Source organism: Xenopus laevis, chromosome 4L, assembly GCF_017654675.1.
Source record: "Xenopus laevis strain J_2021 chromosome 4L, Xenopus_laevis_v10.1, whole genome shotgun sequence".
NCBI lineage: Eukaryota > Metazoa > Chordata > Amphibia > Anura > Pipidae > Xenopus > Xenopus laevis.
In genome coordinates this window covers 132484219-132507434 of record NC_054377.1, presented here as the reverse complement: position 1 = coordinate 132507434, position 23216 = coordinate 132484219, and the positions used below count along the sequence as shown (strand labels likewise).

The following is a 23216-nucleotide window of genomic DNA, read 5'->3' as shown; positions in this document are numbered from 1 at the left end:
TGGTGTGCTGAAGGTTGCTTATGTGTACAGACCACCTTGAATAAGGGCCCTTCCGCCTTCCATGTTACAGACAGATTATCCATTCTGTTCAAGTTACACTTTACATTGCAGTTAAGATGTTTGGACGCGAAAAAAGTTATTGCTCCTTCATGCTTACTGAATTTATTTATTACACGGATATGCCTATGACATGGCTGAGAAGAAACTTGTTGAATCACTGATCTGGGTTTACCTTATGAGTGTCTTCCCGCACCTCCTTGCTGAACTTTCTCAATAACTTGCGCATATATGCAGCGTACTCTGCCTTCCTCTTCTCTCTGAAGAAAGTGGAATTTACTCAATAATTGCCAATAATGAGTGCAGACTTTAGGGGACATTTATTTTACAGAACACAGCATGTAAAGTGCAAAAATAGGCTGCCATTGGTCATTTAAAGGACAAGGAAAGTTAAACTAAAGTAGCAGCTAGAAATGTTGTACATTATGTTTTGGGCTCTGTACCAACCCCAGTCAACCACAGTCCTTTAGCAGTAAAGAGCTGTGTCTCCAAAGATGCCCCAGTAGCTCCCCATGTTCTTTTCTGCTGATTCACTGCACATGCTCTGTGCTGCTGTCACTTACTGAGCTTAGGGACCCACTCACAATATACAGTACACATAGAATATAAATGCCACAGTATAAGGCTGATTAGTAATTAATATGGATAATTACTACATGGCAGTACAGAAACCAGTGCAACTAGCATCAGAATTTAATAATCAGCCCTGTAGCATCAGCTTATATTACAGGGGAAGCTCATTTTCTGCTGGATAATTAGTGACGACCCCTAAGCTTAGCTTCTCAACAGCTGCTCAGAGCCCACTGAGCATGTGAGTGTCACAGACAATTTCCAAGATGGTGACCCCCCCATTGCTGCTATTGAGATGCTAAAACTTTAGGCTGGTGCAACAAATTCACTATATAAAACTTTGGCACACCGTACTGCTGTTCTTGCATTGCTGAAGGTCTCTATGCTCCCCGATGCTGCTCTCTGCCATCAAGCACCAGATATTTAATCCAGGGGACCAAGTGCTTGTTAAATGACCACTACTCTTCTGTAGGGTTGCCACCTGGCTGGTATTTTACTGGCCTGGCCCGTAAAAATGATGATTGATCCCAATGTTATTAATTGGGAAAAAAGATAAATATATAGGAAGGCCGGTATTTTTTTCCAGAAAAGGTGGCAACCCTACTCTTGTGTCCCGGGGCTCAGTAAATGACCACTGAGCACAAAATGCAAGGGTATTCTTATGTTATACAGATTAAAAAGAACATACCTCAAATACATGGCTGCAAATTACACTGGCTAAACTGTGGGAGAAATAGGATCAGGCGCCAGGATGCCCCATGAAAAAGTGTTTACCTGCTGAGTCTTTTCTTAGCGGATTCTGCTGTTTCAATCTCTATTTCAACAGGTTGTGTGGGGAGAGGAATATCTGTTGAAGTTGAGGCTTGGAGGCAGTCTACTGGCCCATTCAGTTCTGTGAGGCAAGAATGAAAAGGAGATTTTGTGTACTCACCGTTAAATCTCTTTCTCTTCAGTCGCTTGGAGGACACAGGGACAGTAGGGTGTAGCTGGCACCACTAGGAGGCAGGACACAATAAAAAAATAGAAACTTGATCCCTCCTCCTCCTGCTATACCCCTCCTCTGTAGGCAGAGACACACTCAGTTCGTACCAAAGGAGAAACAGGAGGTTACTAATAATCAACAGAAAAACTGGTCACTAATTACAAGAAGATCAGATGGTTGAGTCAACCAAGTCTGAAGCCAAGAGAAGGCCTCTATCTAGGGAGGGAAGCCCTGTGTCCCCCAAGCGACTGAAGAGAAAGAGATTTAATGGTGAGTACACAAAATCTCCTTTTCTCTAGGTCTGCTTGGGGGACACAGGGACAGTGGGGATGTACCAAAGCTGTCCCCTGAATCAAGGGTGGGGAGTAGAGGCCTACGTGGAACCAGCCACTGCAGCCTGAAGTACCTTCCTGCCATAGCGGGTGTCAGATGCTGCGAAGGTGCCAAACTGGTAAAATTTGACAAAAGTATGGATTGAAGTCCACGTTGCAGCCTTGCACAATTGCTCTGCTGAGGCTTGGTTTAGAAAAGCCCAGGACGCACTCATTCCTCTGGTGGAATGTGCCCTGATTGAGTCCAGGGGAACCTGACCCTGTGATGCCACGCCATCAAATTGAGGTTGGCAGGACAAGGGTTAAGGATTGGACCCTGAGAGAGAAGTTCCGGGATGAGAGGCAGAGTCCAAGGTTCCTCTACTGAGAGATGTACTAGATCCGAGAGCCAGGATCGATGGGGCCATCTTGGAGCTATGAGGATGAGAGTAGTGTGTTCTCTCTGAAGCTTCTTGGTCGATCTTGGAAAGAACGCGAGATGGAAGTCCCAGGGAGAGGTGAGGGTGTCTGCCGCCAGCGCCAGAGGGTCCCTAGACCTTGCAAAGAAGAGAGGAACTTTCCAATTGTGACGTGATTGACCTTTGGCGTCCTTCATCTTTGAGTGATCTTGTGGAAGATGTCGTCCTTTAGAGACCACTCGCCGGAATCTAAGGATTGTCTGCTGAGATAATCTGCTTCCCAGTTTAGGAGACCTGGAATGAAGATGGCAAACAGGCTAGTCGGATTGACCGTATCTCAAGAAGGTTGATGTGAAGACGTCGTTCCGATAGAGACCATCGACCCTGCGCTGACCGACCCTCCAGCACTGCTCCTCAACTGGAGAAGCTGGCATCTGTGGTGAGGAGTCACCATTGTGGATCCCCTAGGGGTCTGCCCCTGGTCAGGTGACTGGTTTGCATCCACCAGAGAAAAGAGTCCTGCGGGATAGATGAAATTCCAGGAGAAGGGATTTGCGCCTCCAGGCCGCAAGAATATTCAACTGAAGCTCCCTGAGGTGATGCTGGGTGAAGGGAACTGCTTCTATCTTCGAAACCATGACTCCCAACACATTCATCTAGAATCTCGCGGTGTGGGACTTCGAGAAGAGAGACACCGCACGAGGGTCCATAGATGCTGGACCTTGTCGCTGGGACAGTTTGTGTCTGGGTGTTGAACTGCATCCTGAGGAAGACCATGGATTGGCTCGGGGTTGAACCAACCCAACTCCTGTAACCGAACCATGGTGAAGTGCAACGCCTGCTGGGCCTCTGCGAAGGAAGGTGCCTTGATCAGGAGATCAGGAGGTCCAGATAAGGCATTATGGAGATCCCCCTGGTGCGGATTAGAGCAGTGGCCACCGACATGATCTTGGTAAAGACACGAGGGGCCGAAGTCAGGCCAAAGGGAAGGGCTGTGAATTGGAAGTGGCGATTTTGGAAGGCAAATTGCAAGAATCTCTGATGGGGACGGAAAATTGGGACGTGAAGGTAGGCGTCCTTTATATCCAGAGAAACCAGGAATTGGCCTGGGGACATGGCCGCGATGACAGACCTGAGGGATTCCATATTGAACCTTCGCGGTTGAATGAATGAAGAACCGGCAGGGCGGGAGAGCGTGAATTCTAGGTGGTACCCAAGCGTCTTGAGTCAGATTCTTCCAGGAGTCGGCAAACCTGCAAAGTCTCCCCCCTACGGCTGGGTCATTGGAGGGAAGAAGTGGCGAGTCATGCAGACGTGGGCTTGCTGGGCGGCTTGCGGGACTGCCTTTCCCTTGAATGGAATTGAGGTGAGAGACTTTTTTGAGGACAAGTTTGCGGTCCACATTTTGCATCCAGAGAGATCTGCGAGCCGCTACCAACAAGTGAAGTCGGCTGAAATTCTGCTAATCACCTGTAAAGCATCGAGGGAGGCTTCACAAGATAGTCATTAGCCTCCTTGCGAGGCTAAATGTGCGAGTTCTTCACGGGGGGTCCTTGGATAGTCGAGAGACAGGCGCGTCCACTGAAGGAGGGGAGGTCCACTTTTCCATTAGATCCTGTGGAAAAGGATATAGTTTTAGAAAACGGTGGTTAGCCTGGAAATGTCTCTCTGGCTTGTCCCATTCCTGTTGGATAATTTGCTTGAGTTGAGCATGAGAGGGAAAGGAAGTGAGGACCTGCTGCTGCGTCGCTTAAACAAGGAGGTGGAAGTACTGGAACTAGGTTCAGGCTCCTGTAAGTGAAGGGTCTCTAATACTGAGGAGGTGAGGGAATCAATGGCCTCGGAGGAGAGTTTGGGGGAGTCCTCTTCCTCTTGGTCGGAACTGTGAGATAGTTCACCACCAGACAGGGCCGGATCCTCCTAGGAGTCAGGCGGCAGGGGAGAAGTAGTGATGGACTCTGAATCACACTCATCCTCGGAAGGAGAGGGGGCTCTACATTTTGGAGGCTTAGGCGGAGGATTATCTAGCCGCGCTAGCAGTTTATCAAGGGAGAGAGCCAATTTAGGAATGCCGACGGCAAGCCGAGATGCCCATTCTGGGGGAAACTCGGGATCCAGGGGGGTGGAGTCCCGGGGCCGGCCTGATGGGTCCCCATGGGAGGCTTGGCTTACCTGAGGACGGAGTTCTGAAGTTTCCCAAACGGCCTCAGGTGGCTTGCCTGTGGAACATAGAGGGTCCTTGTGCCTGGGCGCACAATGGAGAGCGCGAAGAATAGCCACTAGCCTAGCAGTGACGTATGGTGCCGAAGCGCGCCTTAGAAAAATGGCGCCTAAGGCAGCAGCGCGCATTTCCAGGTTGCACACTGGGTGCGCATACAGAAAGCACAAAATCTGGCCCAGCCGTTGCCTCCCCAGGTAGAGTGAAAGACGGTGAGGACATTAGGAAACATAAGTGCCATTCCTATTGCCTGCCTGTGTGTTTGGTGGAGGCTGTTTAACATACTGCCTGGGTCTGAACCAGTAACCTTCAGGTTGCAACAAAGTCTCCTATACTGCTGTGCAAGGCAGATGGTTTGTGAAGAGGGGGAGGGTGCTCAGAGAGTGAATAGGCTGCTATTAAGGATACAGCTTACCTTAAATGAGCCACGGCAAGAGTTCCCGGAGTGCTAGTGTAGGGATCTTGGAGGCATATAAGGAGGAATCAGCCACAGGATGAACTTGGCTATACCTCAGCCCTGTGTCCCGGCCAGTGCATCCTCACTCTGGACGACAGAGGGAGGGAATCAATTGTGGATGGTCAGTGCAGAGCACAAGAGACCCCAGTGACATCCTGAAGTAATGGATCAGACTACTCAGTGTAGCTGTCCAGTTCCATATAATGTGAAGGAATTGAAATGAAATAAAAAGAAGAGCAAAATAAATACTATAATACTCCTGAATGCAGGAGACGGTCCTAACCTCCTGAGGACACAACGAAACTGAGTGTCTCTGCCTACAGAGGAGGGGTATAGCAGGAGGAGGAGGGATCAAGTTTGTATTTTTTTTTATTGTGTCCTGCCTCCTAGTGGGGCCAGCTTTATCCCCACTGTCCTTGTGTCCCCCAAGCAGACCTAGAGAAATCTGCAGTAAGGCAGAGGAACCTGAACCAAGCAAAATAAGAGGTTGCTGAACTGTTGTCTGAATACATGTTTTTTTTTGGTGCAAGTCTTGCTACCAGTTGATCATCCCCCCTGCCTGGCAGTGTAAGAGCTCAATAGCAATATCTTTGCAATAAAAGGCCATACTGGTCTATACAAAGGACCATATCCAGGTGAAATAAAATACCCTCCACATCTTCCCATTCTTCATCACTATCCTCTGCCTCCTCTGAGACACTGGACTCTTCTACAGTTGCCACTTTTGTCTGTGTTTTTTTCTCCAGAGCCAGAAGATCACTAAAAGAAACAAAGCCAGAGGTTAACAAAGACTGCTTAAATGAACAGACACAATAAGGTCAAACGCTGCAGGTGTTCAAGGAATGAATTACAAACTGTAAATTGCAGGCAAACATCTCAGATTTATTTACAGGCCTATTCAGCCATTTGTATTCCTGTGAGGCTATGAAGGGTGATTTAAAATTGTTGGGAGTATGAAATAAAACTGCTTAAAGTTTTACTGACACTAATAAAAAACTACTCTTCGAAATATTAATTTACATGAAAAGTTACCTATAGGTCATGTTGATCGTTTTTCAGTGGTAGATCTGCTTTTGTAAGTAATTTTTATTTGGAGGCACATTTATCAATACAGGTATGGGACCGGTTATCCAGAATGCTCGTGACCTGGGGTTTTCCGGATAACGGATCTTTCCGTGATTTGGATCTTCATACCTTAAGTCTACTAGAAAATGATGTAAACATTAAATGAACCCAATAGTCTGGTTTTGCTTCCAATAAAGAGTCATTATATCTTAGTTTGGATCAAGTACAAGGTACTGTTTTATTATTACAGAGAAAAAGGAAATCATTTTTTAAATTTTGAATTATTTGATTATAATGGAGTCTATGGGAGATGTTCATTCCGGAATTCAGAACTTTCTGGATAACGGGTTTCCTATAACGGATCCCATACCTGTATTCGAATTTCGAATTAATGTGAGTTTTTTTAACTCACATGAATTCGATTTTACTCGAAATTAGAATATTCTATTTATTATAAAAATCGAATATCTTAAATTTGGACCAATTTTACTGAGTCGAAAACTCGAATAAAATCCATTCAAACTTGATTCAAGTTTTTTCTCAGAAAAGACTTGAAGGTCAGGAAGGCTGCACACATTTCTAAATTGCTCACTCCCATTGACTTATACAGCAATTCGGCAGGTTTTAGGTGGCGAATAGTCTAATTCAAATTCTTAAAGGGCCAGAGAATAATAAATCTCGAAAATCAAATTTGATTTTTTTTTTAAAAAAACTTGCATCGCGTTTGGATAATTCCCTAATCAAATGTGACAGTTTTGACCATAAAAAAACCCTTAATATATCTGCACCTTTAAGTTCCTAAACCTGTTTTGCCAACCTGACTGTCCCTTCTTAACTTGTCAGTTAGATTCCAGTGCTAAAGGACTATTGCAGCACAAATATGGCAGCCCCCTCACAGAGGAACATGGAGGATCAGATAGGAAGTGCAAAAACATTAGGCACATTTTGATTGCCATGTATTATTCCTGGGAAGTGATCTGAAGAAAGAAGTAGTGACGCTTTATGAACTACAGCCCTGAAGCAGTACATATAAGAACTGCTTAGAGTTACACCAATAGGACAGGCTTGTGCAAGTCAAGCTTAGTGACTGAGATTAGAAACACATGAAACCTACTCACAGTATCTCAGTCTCTTTGGTTTTTTGTTTTTTAACAGCTGATTTCTTGGCTCTGGGTTTCTTGTCCCCAGCATTGGCTGCACAGGATACATGGCTTGCAGGTTTAGCAGCTTTAGTTTTGCCTTTTACACCTGGGACTGTGGGTTTCCTCTTCTTAACGGAATAACTTTCTTCTTCAAACCCATCATCACCATCTGCTTGTTTTTAACCACAAAATGATAAAAATAGAAAAAATACACATTGCAAAGACATATCAGTGATGTGTACAATGGATTAGGATGCAGAGACACAAGTATAATATTTTATCACCTCATTTTATGTTTCTTCGGTTCACCGAGAATTAATAATAATAATGGCTGAAACGGTTATTAAACCGCATCATTGAGACACAGAGCCAAACTTGACATCACACTGTAGTCAGAGAGAGTTGGATAAATGACAAAAGCGTTACAGCAATTTATCTGATAAATATATTGGTACTACATCACCATCACAGCATGTTTTCACTCTTAAAGGAACAATTCAGTGTAAAATAAAAACTGGGTAAATAGATAGGCTGTGCAAAATAAAAATTGTTTCTAATATAGTTAGTTAGTCAAAAATGTAATATATACATAGCTATAACAGATGGAGTGACTGGATGTCTAACAGAACAGAACAGAATACAACTTCCTGCTTTTTAGCTTCCTAACTTTGAGTTAGTCAGCAACTTTAAAGGAGTGGTTCACCTTTAAGTTAATTTCTAGTATGTTATAGAATGGCCAAATCAGAGCAATTTTTAACTGGTCTTCATTATTTATTTTTTTATAGTTTTTGAATTATTTGCCTTCTTCTACTTCTGACTCTTTCCAAATTTCAAATGGGGGTCACTGACCCCATCGAAAAACGAATGCTCTGTAGGGCTACAAATTTATTGTTATTGCTACTTTTTATTACTCCTCTTGCTACTAAGGCCCTCTCCTATTAATGTCCTAGTCCCTTACTCAAATCAATGCACGGTTGCTAAGGTAATTTGGACCCTAGCAACCAGACTGCTGAAATTGCAAACTGGAGAGCTGCTGAATAAAAAGCTAAATAACTCAAAAACTAATAATATTAAAAAATAAAAAAAAACTATTGCAAACTGTCTCAGAATATCCCTCTCTACATCATACTAAAAGTTAACTCAAAGGTGAACAACCCTTTAAGGGGGGCCACATGGGACATACCTTTCAGTAAGTTTGCAATTGATCCTCAGCATTCAGCTCAGATTCAAAAGAGACAGTTATGACCCATGTGGCCCCCCGTCAAGAGACGGCAACCTTTACATAGGATAAATACAAATAAAATATATTCTTTTCAGCTAAAACTTTTAACAACACATTCAGTTTTTGAAAAGGGGCCTATAGAATTTTAAAACACTGCCACCATCTTGTAGGCAATGACTAGAAGATACTAGGTTCTCTATTTAATTCAGACTAAATGGGATCATTATCCTGTCTGGTTCCTGTTACATAACAGCAGTGCCAGACAATGACAGATCTCTGCGTTTATCCGCAGGCCAAGAATCCGCTGCCCCACAGCTCCTGCTCTGCCTGCACCCAGAAGTGTGGTTTCTGCTCGGTTGCAAGCAGACGCAGTGGATTTCAGTGCCAAAATGCAACATTTTGCGTCACAGTTAAAAGGGAAGGGAATCAGCAGGGCACCGGATTCTCCGCCTGGTCCTGGCCTACAGCTCTTTCCTCTGAAGCACACCAGATACAGGAGGGCTAAGTATAAGTAAGCAACATTAAAAAAGTTCTATATTTTAAAAAGTGACACTTTCTATAATAAAAGAAAAAAAAAAAATACTCACCAGGCCTGGACCGTTTTTTTATATTGCTCTTAACGGACAGTCTTTTTTCATTTTTCCCTCCTGCTTTCGAATTTCCAGGCCGTTTCCTCTTAGCAGTACCAGTCTGCCGTTGATTGTTTGCTGCAGGTAATATATCAAAATTCTTACTACAGAAATGTCCAGTATGAGGCCCCACACAGAACCCAGATATGATAAATATGATGTATGTACCTTCTACACAGGTCTTATTAGCCATTTTAGATTATGATAGGCTCCATTCAGGTCTGCTTTAAGGCACTTGTTGGCTCACAGGATAAAGATCCCCTTAATGGGTCCCCACATCCTGACGAAGTGAGGGTGTGTCCCCCCCCGAAACATTGATTGATACTGTTGGTGTAGTAATACATGGGGTAAGCTCCCCCAACTACATTAATAGAGTGTGAGTAGCTCCATATACATTTTGCAGCTACTACGGGAACAAGCCAGGTCTTTGGATAGCCAGCATCACCAGTGCAGATTGTGAGAACAGGTGTGTTGTCCCCACATAAAACCACAGAATATCAGGAGCCATAATACCCTCACCCATAAAGCTACAGTATGCCGGCAAGTCTGAACCAACTTTAGAAATGAATTTTCTTTCACATGTGACTCTATTTAGTATCAAGGGTTAAGTTGAACTGCTGACCTCTTGTAACACAGAAAACTGTCAGCAGTTTTTCTTATTAATATTAAAGAAGTCATATATATTTTTACTATTCTGAAGATTTTTGCTCAGAAAAAGACATGAGAAATGTTATCTGAGGTTGCTTGATCTCTTTCCTGAGCAGCTTCAGAAGAGTTTTCCTTCTAAACATATCACCCTGAAAGGTCAGTTGGAGGAACTGACCAGCAGGTGTTGCTGCAATTACATAACACATTGTATTAGTGGTTTATAGCTTCTTAATAGTTTTGAAACAACAAAATGAATGTAATTAATTAGAAAAGCATCCTGAGCAATTTTACATTCATTTTCAAGGTTTATATCACCTTTAAGGTGCCCAGTTCATCTACTCTTACAAAAATTAGGCAGCTTCCTTCCTGGGGCTTAATTGAACCACAAATGTATAAGAAATTCTTGGAATATTGCAGATTAAAAGTGTCACCGGTCACTGTTCATAGTATATAAAAGAAAGTATTTGCTTCCTTTCATCATCTTCTTGCCAACAGTGCCCTAAATATTTATTAATCTGTAGGCGACCCACTAGTGATACAAAAACATATCAAAGTGTATAAGTCCGGTACCTTGAACATCCTCCCACTCATCTTCACTCTCTTCAGCATCCTCTGAGCCACTAAACTGTTTAACAGGCATGTCTATGATCAGAGTCTTTTCTGTCAAATTTGTTGGATCTCTGGGGATTGCACAACAAGAAATAAAGACATTAAAACACTAAAGAATTAGACCATTAATGGTAACCTTAATGTTTGTTATCTAAAACCCATGCCAAACATTAAGTTACCGAGAAAAGGAAAGACTTGTGATGCTGCTCTGTTCAGAAAAAAAGTGAACAGAGAGTCATCTGACGTTTCTCTGGTTAGTTCTAAGCAGAGCAACATCACAACACTTTCCGATTTACAGAAATGAACAGCAGGTGTTGTTTTAGATAATTATTATATGATGACGTGCAAAAAGTGATATCTTAGAAACTAGAAAAAATAATTAATGTAAATTGCAAAGTTGCTCAAAAGAGTGCTCTGAGCAATTTTACATTTATTGGTTTTGAGTGTTTACATTTGCTTTAAGTGCATATAATATTAAAGACACAGTATAAACCTGGTCTTAAATAAAATTATACCAGTTTATGCACAAGACTCTTTAGGGCAGATTTATCAAAATATGAGATTACTATTCATACCGAGGGGAAATTTAAAAGTGTATTTATCGAATGGTGAATTTTAACTTTCATCCTAGATCCGCTTCTAAAAATCCCATGAAATCTGACGATATCTGTGAGAGACCAGCTTTTGTCGGACATAACTTTCATATGATTTCTGTCAGGGGCAGAACATTGTCTGATCTGTTCTTTTACCACTTTATTTGATCTGAATGGTTAGTGACAGGTTCGGGAGATTGCTACCCAAGATCGTTCGTCCACATTGAAGGTATAGCTGCACATCTATGGCCAGCTTTAGAGGGTTATATAATAAAAGACACTGGGGTTGATTTATAAACAGTGGGCAAATCTGCCCATGGACAGTACTCCATAGCAACCAATAAGTGGCTTTTATCTGCCAGATGCAGGTTGAACAATGAAAGTAAATATTTGATTGGTTGCCACGGCTGCCCAGCTGCAAATTTTCCCTGTGTTTATAAATCAGCCCCACTAAGTTTGCCCAGGAGCAGTAACCAATCAGCAGGTAGCATTTGCTGACCACCTTTTTAAAAACAAGCATCGTATTGGCTGCTAAGAGTTACTGCTTCTGGGCAAACTTGGTGCCTTTTATTACATATGGGGGTTGTCTCTTATTCCCCACACTGTTATAAAACCAAACAACTCACTGTATTTCTTTTCCCACTGTTTTCCTCTCATTGTCAGTCCGTCTTTTGGTTCTGCATCTTTGCTTTTTCACACTGTCACCACAGGAATCTTTACTCTTCTTAAATGGGGGGTTTTCCTCTTCATACAATACATCCTCGCCATCTACAGGGTTAAAACAAAATGCCCCTTTTAAAACAGAAAGGTGAAAAGAACTAAAAGCAGACGAACCATCCGCGCCAAAGGCTAGTTATTCATTTAACATAAAAGCGAAAGTCCATGGAGAATTAAGGGGTACGTTTGCCTTACTTTTAATACTGTGCCAACAGCACAATACTAAGACAATTTGCAATTGATCTCAATTTTTATGACTCGTGATTTCTGAATTATTTACATTTATGTGGAACTGTCCTGCTGCTGGGCATTTAAATGATCTGGTTGCCAGGGACTAATAATTACCCTAGCAACCAAGAAATAGTTTTGGAAGACAGAATAGTAGAAGGCTGAGGCCCATAAGGTGCACATTGTAGTCACAACAGCAATTCTATCCAGCCTATATAATAAGTATAACCCATAGAAACTCACCACTATGCTTGGAGTCAGTTGCTGGGTGTTTTCTGTCCCTCCCGGGCACCTGTTTCCTTGGCTTCTTCTTCGCCACTGCAGCACCCTCAGAGCTCCCCCGCTTTGCCATCTCCCCACAATTCTACCTCACATGCTCTGGTTGTATAACCCACACAGGAAACACTCAGTCTCAGACAATAACATTAACGCGTCACTTCCGGAACTGACACACACGTGCAACCTGCTGTCAGGCCTCAGTCAGTTTCCGCCCGCTCTCTCACTTGATTGGCTGAGCCTCTGCGCCTTCCTCCTAAATATCGCGAGAGAAGAGTTGCTCGGGTGATCGGCCACTTCCGGTGCGCGGGGTTTTGAAGATGGCGGACGACGGGGAGCAGGTAGGGCTGGTGGGCCTTATACTACTAGAAAGGGGCAGCGGTTCTGTTCGGTCCTGAACTAGGCTCTCGGGCCCATCGTGGGTCATAAAGACTTAATCTTCCCTAGGTCTCATTTGGGAATGTGTAGAATGTGACTATTGCTACCCATTTGGTTAGACAGGACTTTCCTGAGCGTGGAAATTTCAGTGGAAGTCATTGGGTGCAAAATGTTCTGTGTCCCCTGCGAGCACTTGCATTTGCTATTCTGTGTGACTGATAAGATTGCTATTGCCTAAGCACAGAAGTGACTATACTCGGGCAATATAATAAAGTATTAAGAAGCTGGATATGAAACGCATGCTTTTCATTCTTCCCCACCTGGCTACGGTCGATTGAAAATAGAGAAAATGAAAGTCTTGTGATATTTCTGTCCTTAGAACTGACCAGGGAAACATTAGATGACTCTTCTCTGCTCACTATCTTCATTCTCTGAGCAGAGCAACATCACAAGGCGTTCCTTTGTCACTTAACTAAATTTTCTGTGGGTAGTTGGCTGAAACAAACCGCAGATGGTGCAGTTTCAAATTCATTGTATTAGCTAGTTTGGGCAACAAATAATATATATACATCTGTCCAGGGTAGTAAGCAGCGCTCACTGTAATTTTTTAAAAATTCCCGTGTGCTCTGCTTACTACCCTGGACATTTGAATTAGGGATGCACCGAATCCAGGATTTGGTTCGGGATTCGGCCTTTTTAAGCAGGATTCAGATTCGGCCGAATCCTTCTGTCCGGCCGAACAGAATATGCGAATTAGGGGCGGGAGGGAAATTGCATGACTTTTTGTCACAAAACAAGGAAGTAAAAAATGTTTTCCCCCTTCCCACCTCTAATTTGCATATGCAAATTAGGCTTCGGTTCGGTATTCGGCCAAATCTTTCACAAAGGATTCGGGGGTTTGGCCGAATCCAAAATAGTGGATTTGGTGCATCCCTAACTTGAATATTCGAGAGTACAACAGCACCCGGTGGTTAAAGGAGTGTGAGAGATCCTCTTGGGGGGTGTGTGTGTGTGTATATATATATATATATATATATATATATATATATATATATATATATATATATATATATATATAGATATAGACAAATACAAGATTCCTCTGCACTCAACCCATTATCAATATATTTAAGACAGAGACATTTTGTGCATACTGCTACTGAAAAATGCCTTACCCTTTAAACAAAACAGGGATTGTTTGTCCATATATTGCAATATATTCAAGCTGGCCAACTACGTCAAAGTCATCCCATATCTGGCCAGTCCTATGCTCAATTTTCATCTGATTCATTAAGAATTCTATGGTTTAATTATACATTTTATAAAAGGGACGAATACGTTTTACCTGCAACTTACTAGCTGCTTTCAAAGTAAAACTCTGGTGTCTAATAAAAGGGCAGCCAAGGTTGGGAGTTTTACTTTGAGTTTTACTTTGAAAGCAGCTAGTAAGTTGCAGGTAAAACGTATTCGTCCCTTTTATAAAATGTATAATTAAACCATAGAATTCTTAATGAATCAGATGAAAATTGAGCATAGGACTGGCCAGATATGGGAAGACTTTGACGTAGTTGGCCAGCTTGAATATATTGCAATATATGGACAAACAATCCCTGTTTTGTTTAAAGGGTAAGGCATTTTTCAGTAGCAGTATGCACAAAATGTCTCTGTCTTAAATATATTGATAATGGGTTGAGTGCAGAGGAATCTTGTATTTGTCTATATGTATTTTGTGGTCACACCCTCATTGCACCCCCGCCTAATGTTTTTAAAAACTAGTGGTGAGCACAACTTTCCCTTGTTTGTTAGATATATAGATATATAGATATATAGATATATAGATATATAGATAGATATATAGATATATATATATATATATAGATAGATATATAGATATATATATATATATATATATATATATATATATATATATACATATATATATATATAGATATAGATATAGATATAGATATAGATATATATAGATATATATATATATATATATATATATATATATATATATATATATATATATACAGTCTGTTGAGTGAGCGCACTCTTACCGGATTTCAAACGAGGTGGGTGCGTTGGTCAAAATATTCTTGTACACAGTAGTAAAGGGACCCGCACTCCAAGTTTTATGTGAAAAAAAGTGCTGAACTTTATTCACACATGCATATCCAACGTTTCGGTCCACACTGGGACCTTTCTCAAGGTCCTTGAGAAAGGTCCCAGTGTGGACCGAAACGTTGGATATGCATATACACACACACACACAACTAGATCGGTGCACTCAGAACACTGATAAATGCCTAAGTGCTGGAACGTAGTCATATCAAAACAGCAAAAAGTCCGCACTTGTTACAGCCCCACGATGTGGCCGTGGCAACAGTGATTCTGTTAAAGAAAATGAGTGGAGACACAGAGCCAATGTTACTGGTGTGCTGCTGCTTCTCAACTTTTATTACATTGTTATTTCTCAACATACAGTTTATTATTACCTGTCATTTACAATTCATGTGTCACATACATGCATTCTCAAAGATGCTAACATCTGAACAATATTGTACTTTTGAGCCTTCTCTCATGACTTCACATTCAAGGCAAATAACATATGTGATGTCAGCCTCATCATAGCAGTATTATATTTACACATATAAGTATATATGCTTTATTCACTGTATTGGCTGCAGCAATAAATACATCAGTTGAATGTATAACCTCAACAGGGTGAGATCTAACAGACAAACAGGCTGATGCTGTTGGTTGGCCTCAGTAAAAGAGCAACCTCTTTAACTGGCAACAGTATGATTTGTAACACTTTTCAAAATAACTGATAACCCAAAATCTCCAAATCAGAGAATATACATTGAACAAGTATATAAAAAAAAAAAGGTTGCATCAGACATTGTCACTCTATAGATACTATGTTACAATTCCCATGTTGAGGCAACATATAACTAAGCACTCACTGCCTTCAACATGGATCTGTTGTTTAGATGACAATATTGTACAGCCACACTTTGAACCAAACAGGTGGCAAACTACATACCTGTTAAAGAAAATGAGTGGAGACACAGAGCCAATGTTACTGGTGTGCTGCTGCTTCTCAACTGACAAAACAGCAGCTCTCTGTGTCTAAACTCCCTCACAGTGTGGGCTTATGGGTAACCCCTATTGGTGGGAATGTGAATGGATTACACCACTATAAAGAACTTGGCTACAGTCTGATGCACAGATACAGTATACATCCACAAATATATATATATTCATGTAAATGTGACCTCATACAGTGGTGTGAAAAACTATTTGCCCCCTTCCTGATTTCTTATTCTTTTGCATGTTTGTCACACTTAAATGTTTCTGCTCATCAAAAACCGTTAACTATTAGTCAAAGATAACATAATTGAACACAAAATGCAGTTTTTAAATGAAGGTTTACGTTATTAAGGGAGAAAAAAACTCCAAATCTACATGGGCCTGTGTGAAAAAGTGATTGCCCCTCTTGTTAAAAAAAAAACTTAACTGTGGTTTATCACACCTGAGTTCAATTTCAAAGGTTATAAAGCCATTTCTAAAGCGTTGGGACTCCAGCGAACCACAGTGAGAGCCATTATCCACAAATGGCAAAAACATGGAACAGTGGTGAACCTTCCCAGGAGTGGCCGGCCGACCAAAATTACCCCAAGAGCGCAGAGACAACTCATCCGAGAGGCCACAAAAGACCCCAGGACAACATCTAAAGAACTGCAGGCCTCACTTGCCTCAATTAAGGTCAGTGTTCACGACTCCACCATAAGAAAGAGACTGGGCAAAAACGGCCTGCATGGCAGATTTCCAAGGCGCAAACCACTTTTAAGCAAAAAGAACATTAAGGCTCGTCTCAATTTTGCTAAAAAACATCTCAATGATTGCCAAGACTTTTGGGAAAATACCTTGTGGACCGACGAGACAAAAGTTGAACTTTTTGGAAGGTGCGCGTCCCGTTACATCTGGCGTAAAAGTAACACAGCATTTCAGAAAAAGAACATCATACCAACAGTAAAATATGGTGGTGGTAGTGTGATGGTCTGGGGTTGTTTTGCTGCTTCAGGACCTGGAAGACTTGCTGTGATAGATGGAACCATGAATTCTACTGTCTACCAAAAAATCCTGAAGAAGAATGTCCGGCCATCTGTTCGTCAACTCAAGCTGAAGCGATCTTGGGTGCTGCAGCAGGACAATGACCCAAAACACACCAGCAAATCCACCTCTGAATGGCTGAAGAAAAACAAAATGAAGACTTTGGAGTGGCCTAGTCAAAGTCCTGACCTGAATCCTATTGAGATGTTGTGGCATGACCTTAAAAAGGCGGTTCATGCTAGAAAACCCTCAAATAAAGCTGAATTACAACAATTCTGCAAAGATGAGTGGGCCAAAATTCCTCCAGAGCGCTGTAAAAGACTCGTTGCAAGTTATCGCAAACGCTTGATTGCAGTTATTGCTGCTAAGGGTGGCCCAACCAGTTATTAGGTTCAGGGGGCAATTACTTTTTCACACAGGTTTGGATTTCTTTTCTCCCTAAATAATAAAAACCCTCATTTAAAAACTGCATTTTGTGTTTACTTGTGTTATCTTTGACTAATAGTTAAATGTGTTTGATGATCAGAAACATTTTGTGTGACAAACATGCAAAAGAATAAGAAATCAGGAAGGGGGCAAATAGTTTTTCACACCACTGTATTTACTGGGGTCACACACTCATATGTCTTGTGATACAAAAATAGTCTTTTTTTTCAACGTTTTGGCTCCTAAACACAAGCAGTCATCAGGAAGTCAATATATATATACATATATATATATATATATATATATATATATATATATATATATATATATATATATATACACTATAAATTACACCTTTATTGGAACTCCCTATAGATCTAGATCTGCTATGATCCCTGTCATGTCCTAACAGTCCTTGCCAAAAACACAGAAGGAGAGGGATAGCCAATCACAGCGCTTCAGTCACACAGGTAAAAGACAGGCTTCTGTTCGCTATCAGGTTAGCCTAGCTGCTGATTGGTTCTTATCCTACAGCACATTGTGAGGGGTGCCCCAGCTCCCCTGCATGGCCTGGGAAAGGAGGCAGCAGAAGTGGAAGAATTTGGCAGGAATAGTTGAGAGAAATTTTCAATAAATCAACCTAAAACATTACTTTTTTAAGCACATTCCTTAGATATTTAAAGAGATACTGATGCTAAAATTTACTTTTTTTTTTTAAATCTATCATAATATTGCCTTTGAAGGCTACTTATAACTTTGCCATAAAGTATTTGCACAATGCATTTGCATTACCTGTCTGATGCCCCATGTTCCTGTATGAGGGGGCCTATGAATGAGAGAATTCTATGATTAAGTCAGACGAGAGATGACTATAATAAAACTTACATTTTTAATCTACTATTTTTCTGGTCTAATCAATACGTGAGTTTGCCAGTGTGCCCTGCACCAACATTTACTCTTTACATTTTTATGAGGGGGCTGCTATATTTGTGCAACAGGAGTCCGTTCGCATTAGAAACTTAAACTGACAGGCTGAGATGGGACATTCGGGTTTACCAAACAGTCGGGTTTAGAAACAGACCTCTCAGCATAAAACGATCAACATGATCTGCAGGTAACTTTTAATGTACATTCATATTTTAAAAATTCGTTTTTTAATTGTCAGTATCACTTTAAGGGTACAAGACACTGGCACATTTTTGTTTTTTTCACACCGTATGTCTCCTTTAAAACTTGCCACCTGGGTGTGTTGCTCAAAAGTTTTTTTAATTCATTGTATTAGCAATGCCCAAACTGCTTATCCTGTGCAAACTAGGAAAATGCTGTAAATATTAGATTAATTTATATTTTGGGTTTGCTTTTCCTTTAAAGTATCTTTTTAAAATCTCACAGTGAGGATATGGAGGCTAATAGTCATCATCTGCAAAAGAAGGGCCCAAACTTTAATTAGAAAAAGACAATGGTTATTGGTTTGAGGCTAAGAAACTAGCGCAGTGATCCCCAACCAGTAGCTCGTGAGTAACATGTTACTCTCCAACCCCTTTGATGTTGCTCTCAGTGGCCTCAAAGCAGGTGCTTATTTTTGAATTCCGGGCTTGGAGGCAAGTTTTGGCTTCATAAAAACCAGGTGTACTGCCAAACAGAACCTCAGTGTAGGTTGACAATCCACATAGGGGCTTCTAAATAGCCAATCACAGCCCTTCTTTGGCACCCAAGAACATTTTTCATGCTACTGTTGCTCCCCAACTCTTTTTACTTCTGAATGTTGCTCACTGGTTCAAAAGGTTGGGGATCCCTGAACTAGCGCATAGACCTAGCAGAACTTATTAGGTGGATGTGTGGCCCTGTTTGTTTCAGGATCAAACAATTGTAGCTGTTTCAGAGACTTTTGATATAAAACAATGTTAAAATTGCATGTTTCCGCTAAAGTGCTCATCCCATTTCCTTCCTTCTCTCCCTCCATCTAGCAACAAACTACTAATACAGTGGAGGAGCCTCTGGATCTAATCAGACTTAGCCTCGATGAACGGATCTATGTTAAGATGAGGAATGACCGAGAGCTGCGTGGCCGTTTACACGTGAGTATTGGGTTTAGGTGCTTTGTTTTGTGCAGATCATATTTGAGACTTAAGTAAAAACCTGTTTGCTTTCCTACACAGGCATATGATCAGCATTTGAACATGATCCTGGGAGATGTGGAGGAGACCGTGACAACTATAGAGATTGATGAGGAGACGTACGAGGAGATTTACAAAGTAAATATTGTTTTAATTACATCCTTTTTATAGTATTTACACAGTGATAGGCATCTCTATTTATATACAGATTTTAATTACCAGTTAATGCAATATTTTGACATGGTAAATCTTTTAAAAAAGGCTATATAGGTTACCCTGCTGAGCAACAAGCACAACCTATATCTACATTTAAAGAGATACTGACACCGGAAAATAGGCTTTTTTAGTATCTATCATAACATTATCTTTGAATGCTATTTATAATTTTGGCATAAAAATATCTGTGTGATGCTTTTACATTACCTTTCTTACCCCCATTTTTCCCTATGAGGGGGCTGCCATATTTTTGCAGCAGTAGTCTGTTAGTATTATAACTGACAAGTTGAGAAGGGACAGTCAGGTTGACAAAACAGTCAGTTTTAGGAAGTTCAAGTAACAACTACTTACAAAAGCAGACCTATCGGCGAAAAACGATCAACATGACCTATAGGTAACTTCATGTAGATGTCATATTTTGAAATTTTTCCACTCAAAACATAACATTTTAGAGACTCCATTCATATATTTTACAAGGTGTGAAAAATGGCCTCCTTTAAAGGGGTCGTTCGCCTTTAAGTTATTATAAGCAACCTTTCAATTGGTCTTCATTATTTTTTAAATAGTTTTTTTTAAATGTATTTGCCGCCAACTTCTGATTCTTTCCAGCTTTCAAACGGGAGTCACTGACTCCATCTAAAAACAAATGCTCTGTAAAGCTACAGATTTCATATTGTTGCTAATTTTTATTACTTATCTTTCTGTTCAGGCCCTCTCATGTTTATATTGCAGTGTCTTTATTCAATTCAGTGCATGGTTTCTAGGGTAATTTGGAGCCAAACAGATTGTTGAACTTGCAAACTGGAAAGCTGCTGAATAAAACGCTAAATTACTCAAGAACCATAATTTACAAAAATCTGAAAGCCCATTGCAAATTGGCTTGGAATATTATTCCCTACATCATACTAAAAGTTAACGCAAAGGTGAACCACCCCTTTAAGGTGCCATTCATTTGTCTCTCTTCGATTGGTATATGTGCAACAACTCTTGAGTAGCTGTTCAGTGCTCCAGGTGTACTGTTGGCTCAGTGGCGGAACTACCGGGGCAGAAGGGGGTGCGAGCGGGCCAGGGCCCGCACCCCCTCAGGGCCCCCCGGCAGTCCGCGAAGTCCGCACTGCGCATTTCCCGTACAGTTTCCGGGTGTACGGAGGGGGGCGGGGGCCCGGCTGCGCGTCCTGCGCCAGGGCCCGCCCCCCTCTAGTTACGCTTCTGTGTTGGCTATTGGTGCTCCAGTGATGTGCCTTTTAAGTGATACACAGGTAAGGGTAAAGGTACACGGGGAGATTTATCGACCCACATTTAAAGAGATACTGACACTTGAACATAACCTTTTTTTTTTTTTTTTATAGCTATCATAATATTGTGTTTGTATACCATTTATAATTTTGCCATAAAAGTATTTGCCTGATGCTTTTTCATTACCTTTCTTACCCCTGTGTTTCTCTATGAGGAGGCTGCCATATTTGTGCCGCAGGAGTCAGTTAGCATTAGAAAAGAAGACTTGATAAAGAAGGTTGATAAAACAGTCAGGTTTAGGAACTTCAACTGACTCTGTAACTGATCTTAATTGATACATTAGTTGATGCATTTCTTATCTTTGTCCCTGCTGAGTAGAATCCCTGATTTTCATTAAAGGCGGTTGTTAAAATTGATACAATAGTTGCTAATATGCAACTAATGAAGCAAATTGTAACCGTTCAGAATCTGCGCCTGAATTACTGAGCTGTCAGACTGAGACATCGAAGCCAGGAACATTAAAAATTTGTATTTTGGAAAAAACGGTAATGCAAACCATAAGAAAAAAGTCTTTATTTCTGGAGAACAATCTAAAAACAACTCAACGGAAAGGAATTCCTGGTGAACAAGCTTTTAAAGTGGACCTGTCACCCAGACATAAAAAGCTGTATAATAAAAGTCCCTTTCAAATTAAACATGAAATCCAAATTCTTTTTGTATTAGAGTTCTTAGCTGTTGTAAACGCATTTAAAAATCTCAGCTGTCAATCAAATATTGCCTGCCCCTCCTCTATGCCCTAGCAAGCAATCACTTTCACTTTCCATTCAGCACTTCCTAGATGTCACTGCTTCTCCCCCCATTCTCCCAATTCTCTTAACCATTTAATTGTGTAGCCAGGGCATGGGGATGGACATTCTGGTGCACAAACAAGATTCTAAGATGATACAAGGCTTGCTTTAAGAAGTGTGCACAAAATGGCTCCTGCCTGCTTTCTATAATTATGAATTCCCAGAATGATGCAAACAAGATTCAAATAATTTATACAGTGTAATTCAATTTCATTTTGCTTGACTGACATGATAAAAAAATATTTGGAATATTTTTTGTGGTGGTCCCCTTTAAGTGTTTATCTTTAGTGTATATTCAGTTCCAGTTGGTAATTGTTTAAAAAAAAAATGATTTTCAGGGATTGTTTTATATTTTATTAGGTAGATCTTTCTCTAGTGTAGTGCTGCCCTCAGGACATGAATAATTAGCGAGTCTAATCTTCAATTGTTGAACATTGTTGTGAGTTTCAGACATTTATTCAATAACATTTTGTGGGCATTAAGTGTTGCTCAAATGCCATCCTCTATTTAACATTTTGCTTGCCCTTAAATGCTGTGTAGGATGCTATTGCATTCCGTACTTTTCTGTAATGTAATGTAGAATTTAATTTTTTTTTTTTTTTCTTCTCTGTTCATTTCAGTCCACAAAGCGAAACATCCCAATGCTGTTTGTGAGAGGCGATGGTGTGGTTCTTGTCGCTCCTCCTTTGAGAGTTGGTTGATTTCTTCCTTCGTGACTGCTTGTCGTGTTACACCGGGATTTGGATTTGCTACGATTACTGAACCATTTTTGGTACCCACAGGAACTGCAAGGATCTGTTGGCAATTAAGTTTAGCCTTCAGATGGCTATATCTTATTGCTTTGCTATAACATGTTTTTTAATATTTCTGTGCAAGAGCACAAAACCTTATTTTGAGGCTAATGGCAGACGCCACAGCGTTCCTTTTTTATCTGATTAGATTTTAGTTCATGCAAGTGGGATAATATAAGTTTAACATTCTGTGGACATAGGATGCATACTTAATACAGGTTTTACTGTATTATGAATGATCTAATAAATTGACATTTACCATGAAATCATTATTTTGATGTTGTAACGACTGTGCTCTAATTTATTATTCATAAACCTGTAATTGGGTTCATTGTGCTTAGTGATACTAGTTTGAATGCAGTTTTGCCAAATATATATACAGATATGGGATCTGTTATCTGGAAACCCGTTATCCAAAGCTCCGAATTACGGAAAGGCTGTCTCCCTTTGACTCCATTATAATCAAATCCAAATTTTCCGTTTTCTCTGTAATAATAACAGTACCTTGTACTTGATCCAAACTAAGATATAAGTTTGGAAGCAAAGTCAGCCTTTTGGGTTTATATAATGTTTAAATTATTTTCTAATAGACATAAGGTATGATGCTCCAATATACAGAAAAATCCATTATCCAGAAAACTCCAGGTCCCGCGCATTTTAGATAACAGCCCCATACCTGCACTAGCCGAGCAGGTATCAGGCATTGCCTGGGGAATTAAGTATTTAAAGGAGAAACAAACCTGTAACATAAAAAACCCCTACCCTTTGTAGACCCCCCTCCCTCCTCCCCCCCAAGCCTAGGCATTACCCGGGGCAAATGGCCCAAACAATTTACTTACCCCTCTGTGCAGATTCTGTCCCCCACAGTTCACAGCAGCCATCTTCTTTTCTTAGTTAAACTTCGGAAGCAGACTTTCATATTCGCGCATGCGCAGTTGGAAT

At 40.8% G+C, this 23216-nt stretch overlaps 2 protein-coding genes across 4 annotated transcripts in view; one reads left to right on the top strand and one right to left on the bottom strand.

The window, feature by feature from the left end:
* The window catches only part of xpc.L (xeroderma pigmentosum, complementation group C L homeolog), a 29638-nt gene extending 17302 nt beyond the window's left edge, over window positions 1-12336 (bottom strand). Inside the window, exons 1-8 of one of the 3 annotated variants that reach the window (XM_041590829.1) lie at window positions 12111-12336; window positions 11549-11690; window positions 10291-10400; window positions 9031-9150; window positions 7198-7393; window positions 5664-5773; window positions 1402-1519; window positions 233-317 (exon numbers count right to left, since the gene is read on the bottom strand). In XM_041590829.1, coding sequence (XP_041446763.1) covers window positions 233-317; window positions 1402-1519; window positions 5664-5773; window positions 7198-7393; window positions 9031-9150; window positions 10291-10400; window positions 11549-11690; window positions 12111-12219 — 990 coding nt within the window. In that variant the 5' untranslated portion in view covers window positions 12220-12336. The remainder of the gene's footprint in view (window positions 1-232; window positions 318-1401; window positions 1520-5663; window positions 5774-7197; window positions 7394-9030; window positions 9151-10290; window positions 10401-11548; window positions 11691-12110) is intronic. The other 2 variants (XM_018259060.2, XM_018259062.2) reach the window with 2 other exon arrangements.
* Window positions 12337-12345: 9 nt separating this feature from the next.
* On the top strand, window positions 12346-22540 carry lsm3.L (LSM3 homolog, U6 small nuclear RNA and mRNA degradation associated L homeolog). The gene is made up of 4 exons (XM_018259063.2): window positions 12346-12484; window positions 19034-19144; window positions 19226-19321; window positions 22104-22540. The coding sequence occupies exons 1-4, from the start codon at window positions 12464-12466 to the stop codon at window positions 22182-22184; spliced, it is 309 nt and encodes a 102-aa protein (XP_018114552.1). The 5' UTR covers window positions 12346-12463; the 3' UTR covers window positions 22185-22540.
* Window positions 22541-23216: the final 676 nt, after the last annotated feature.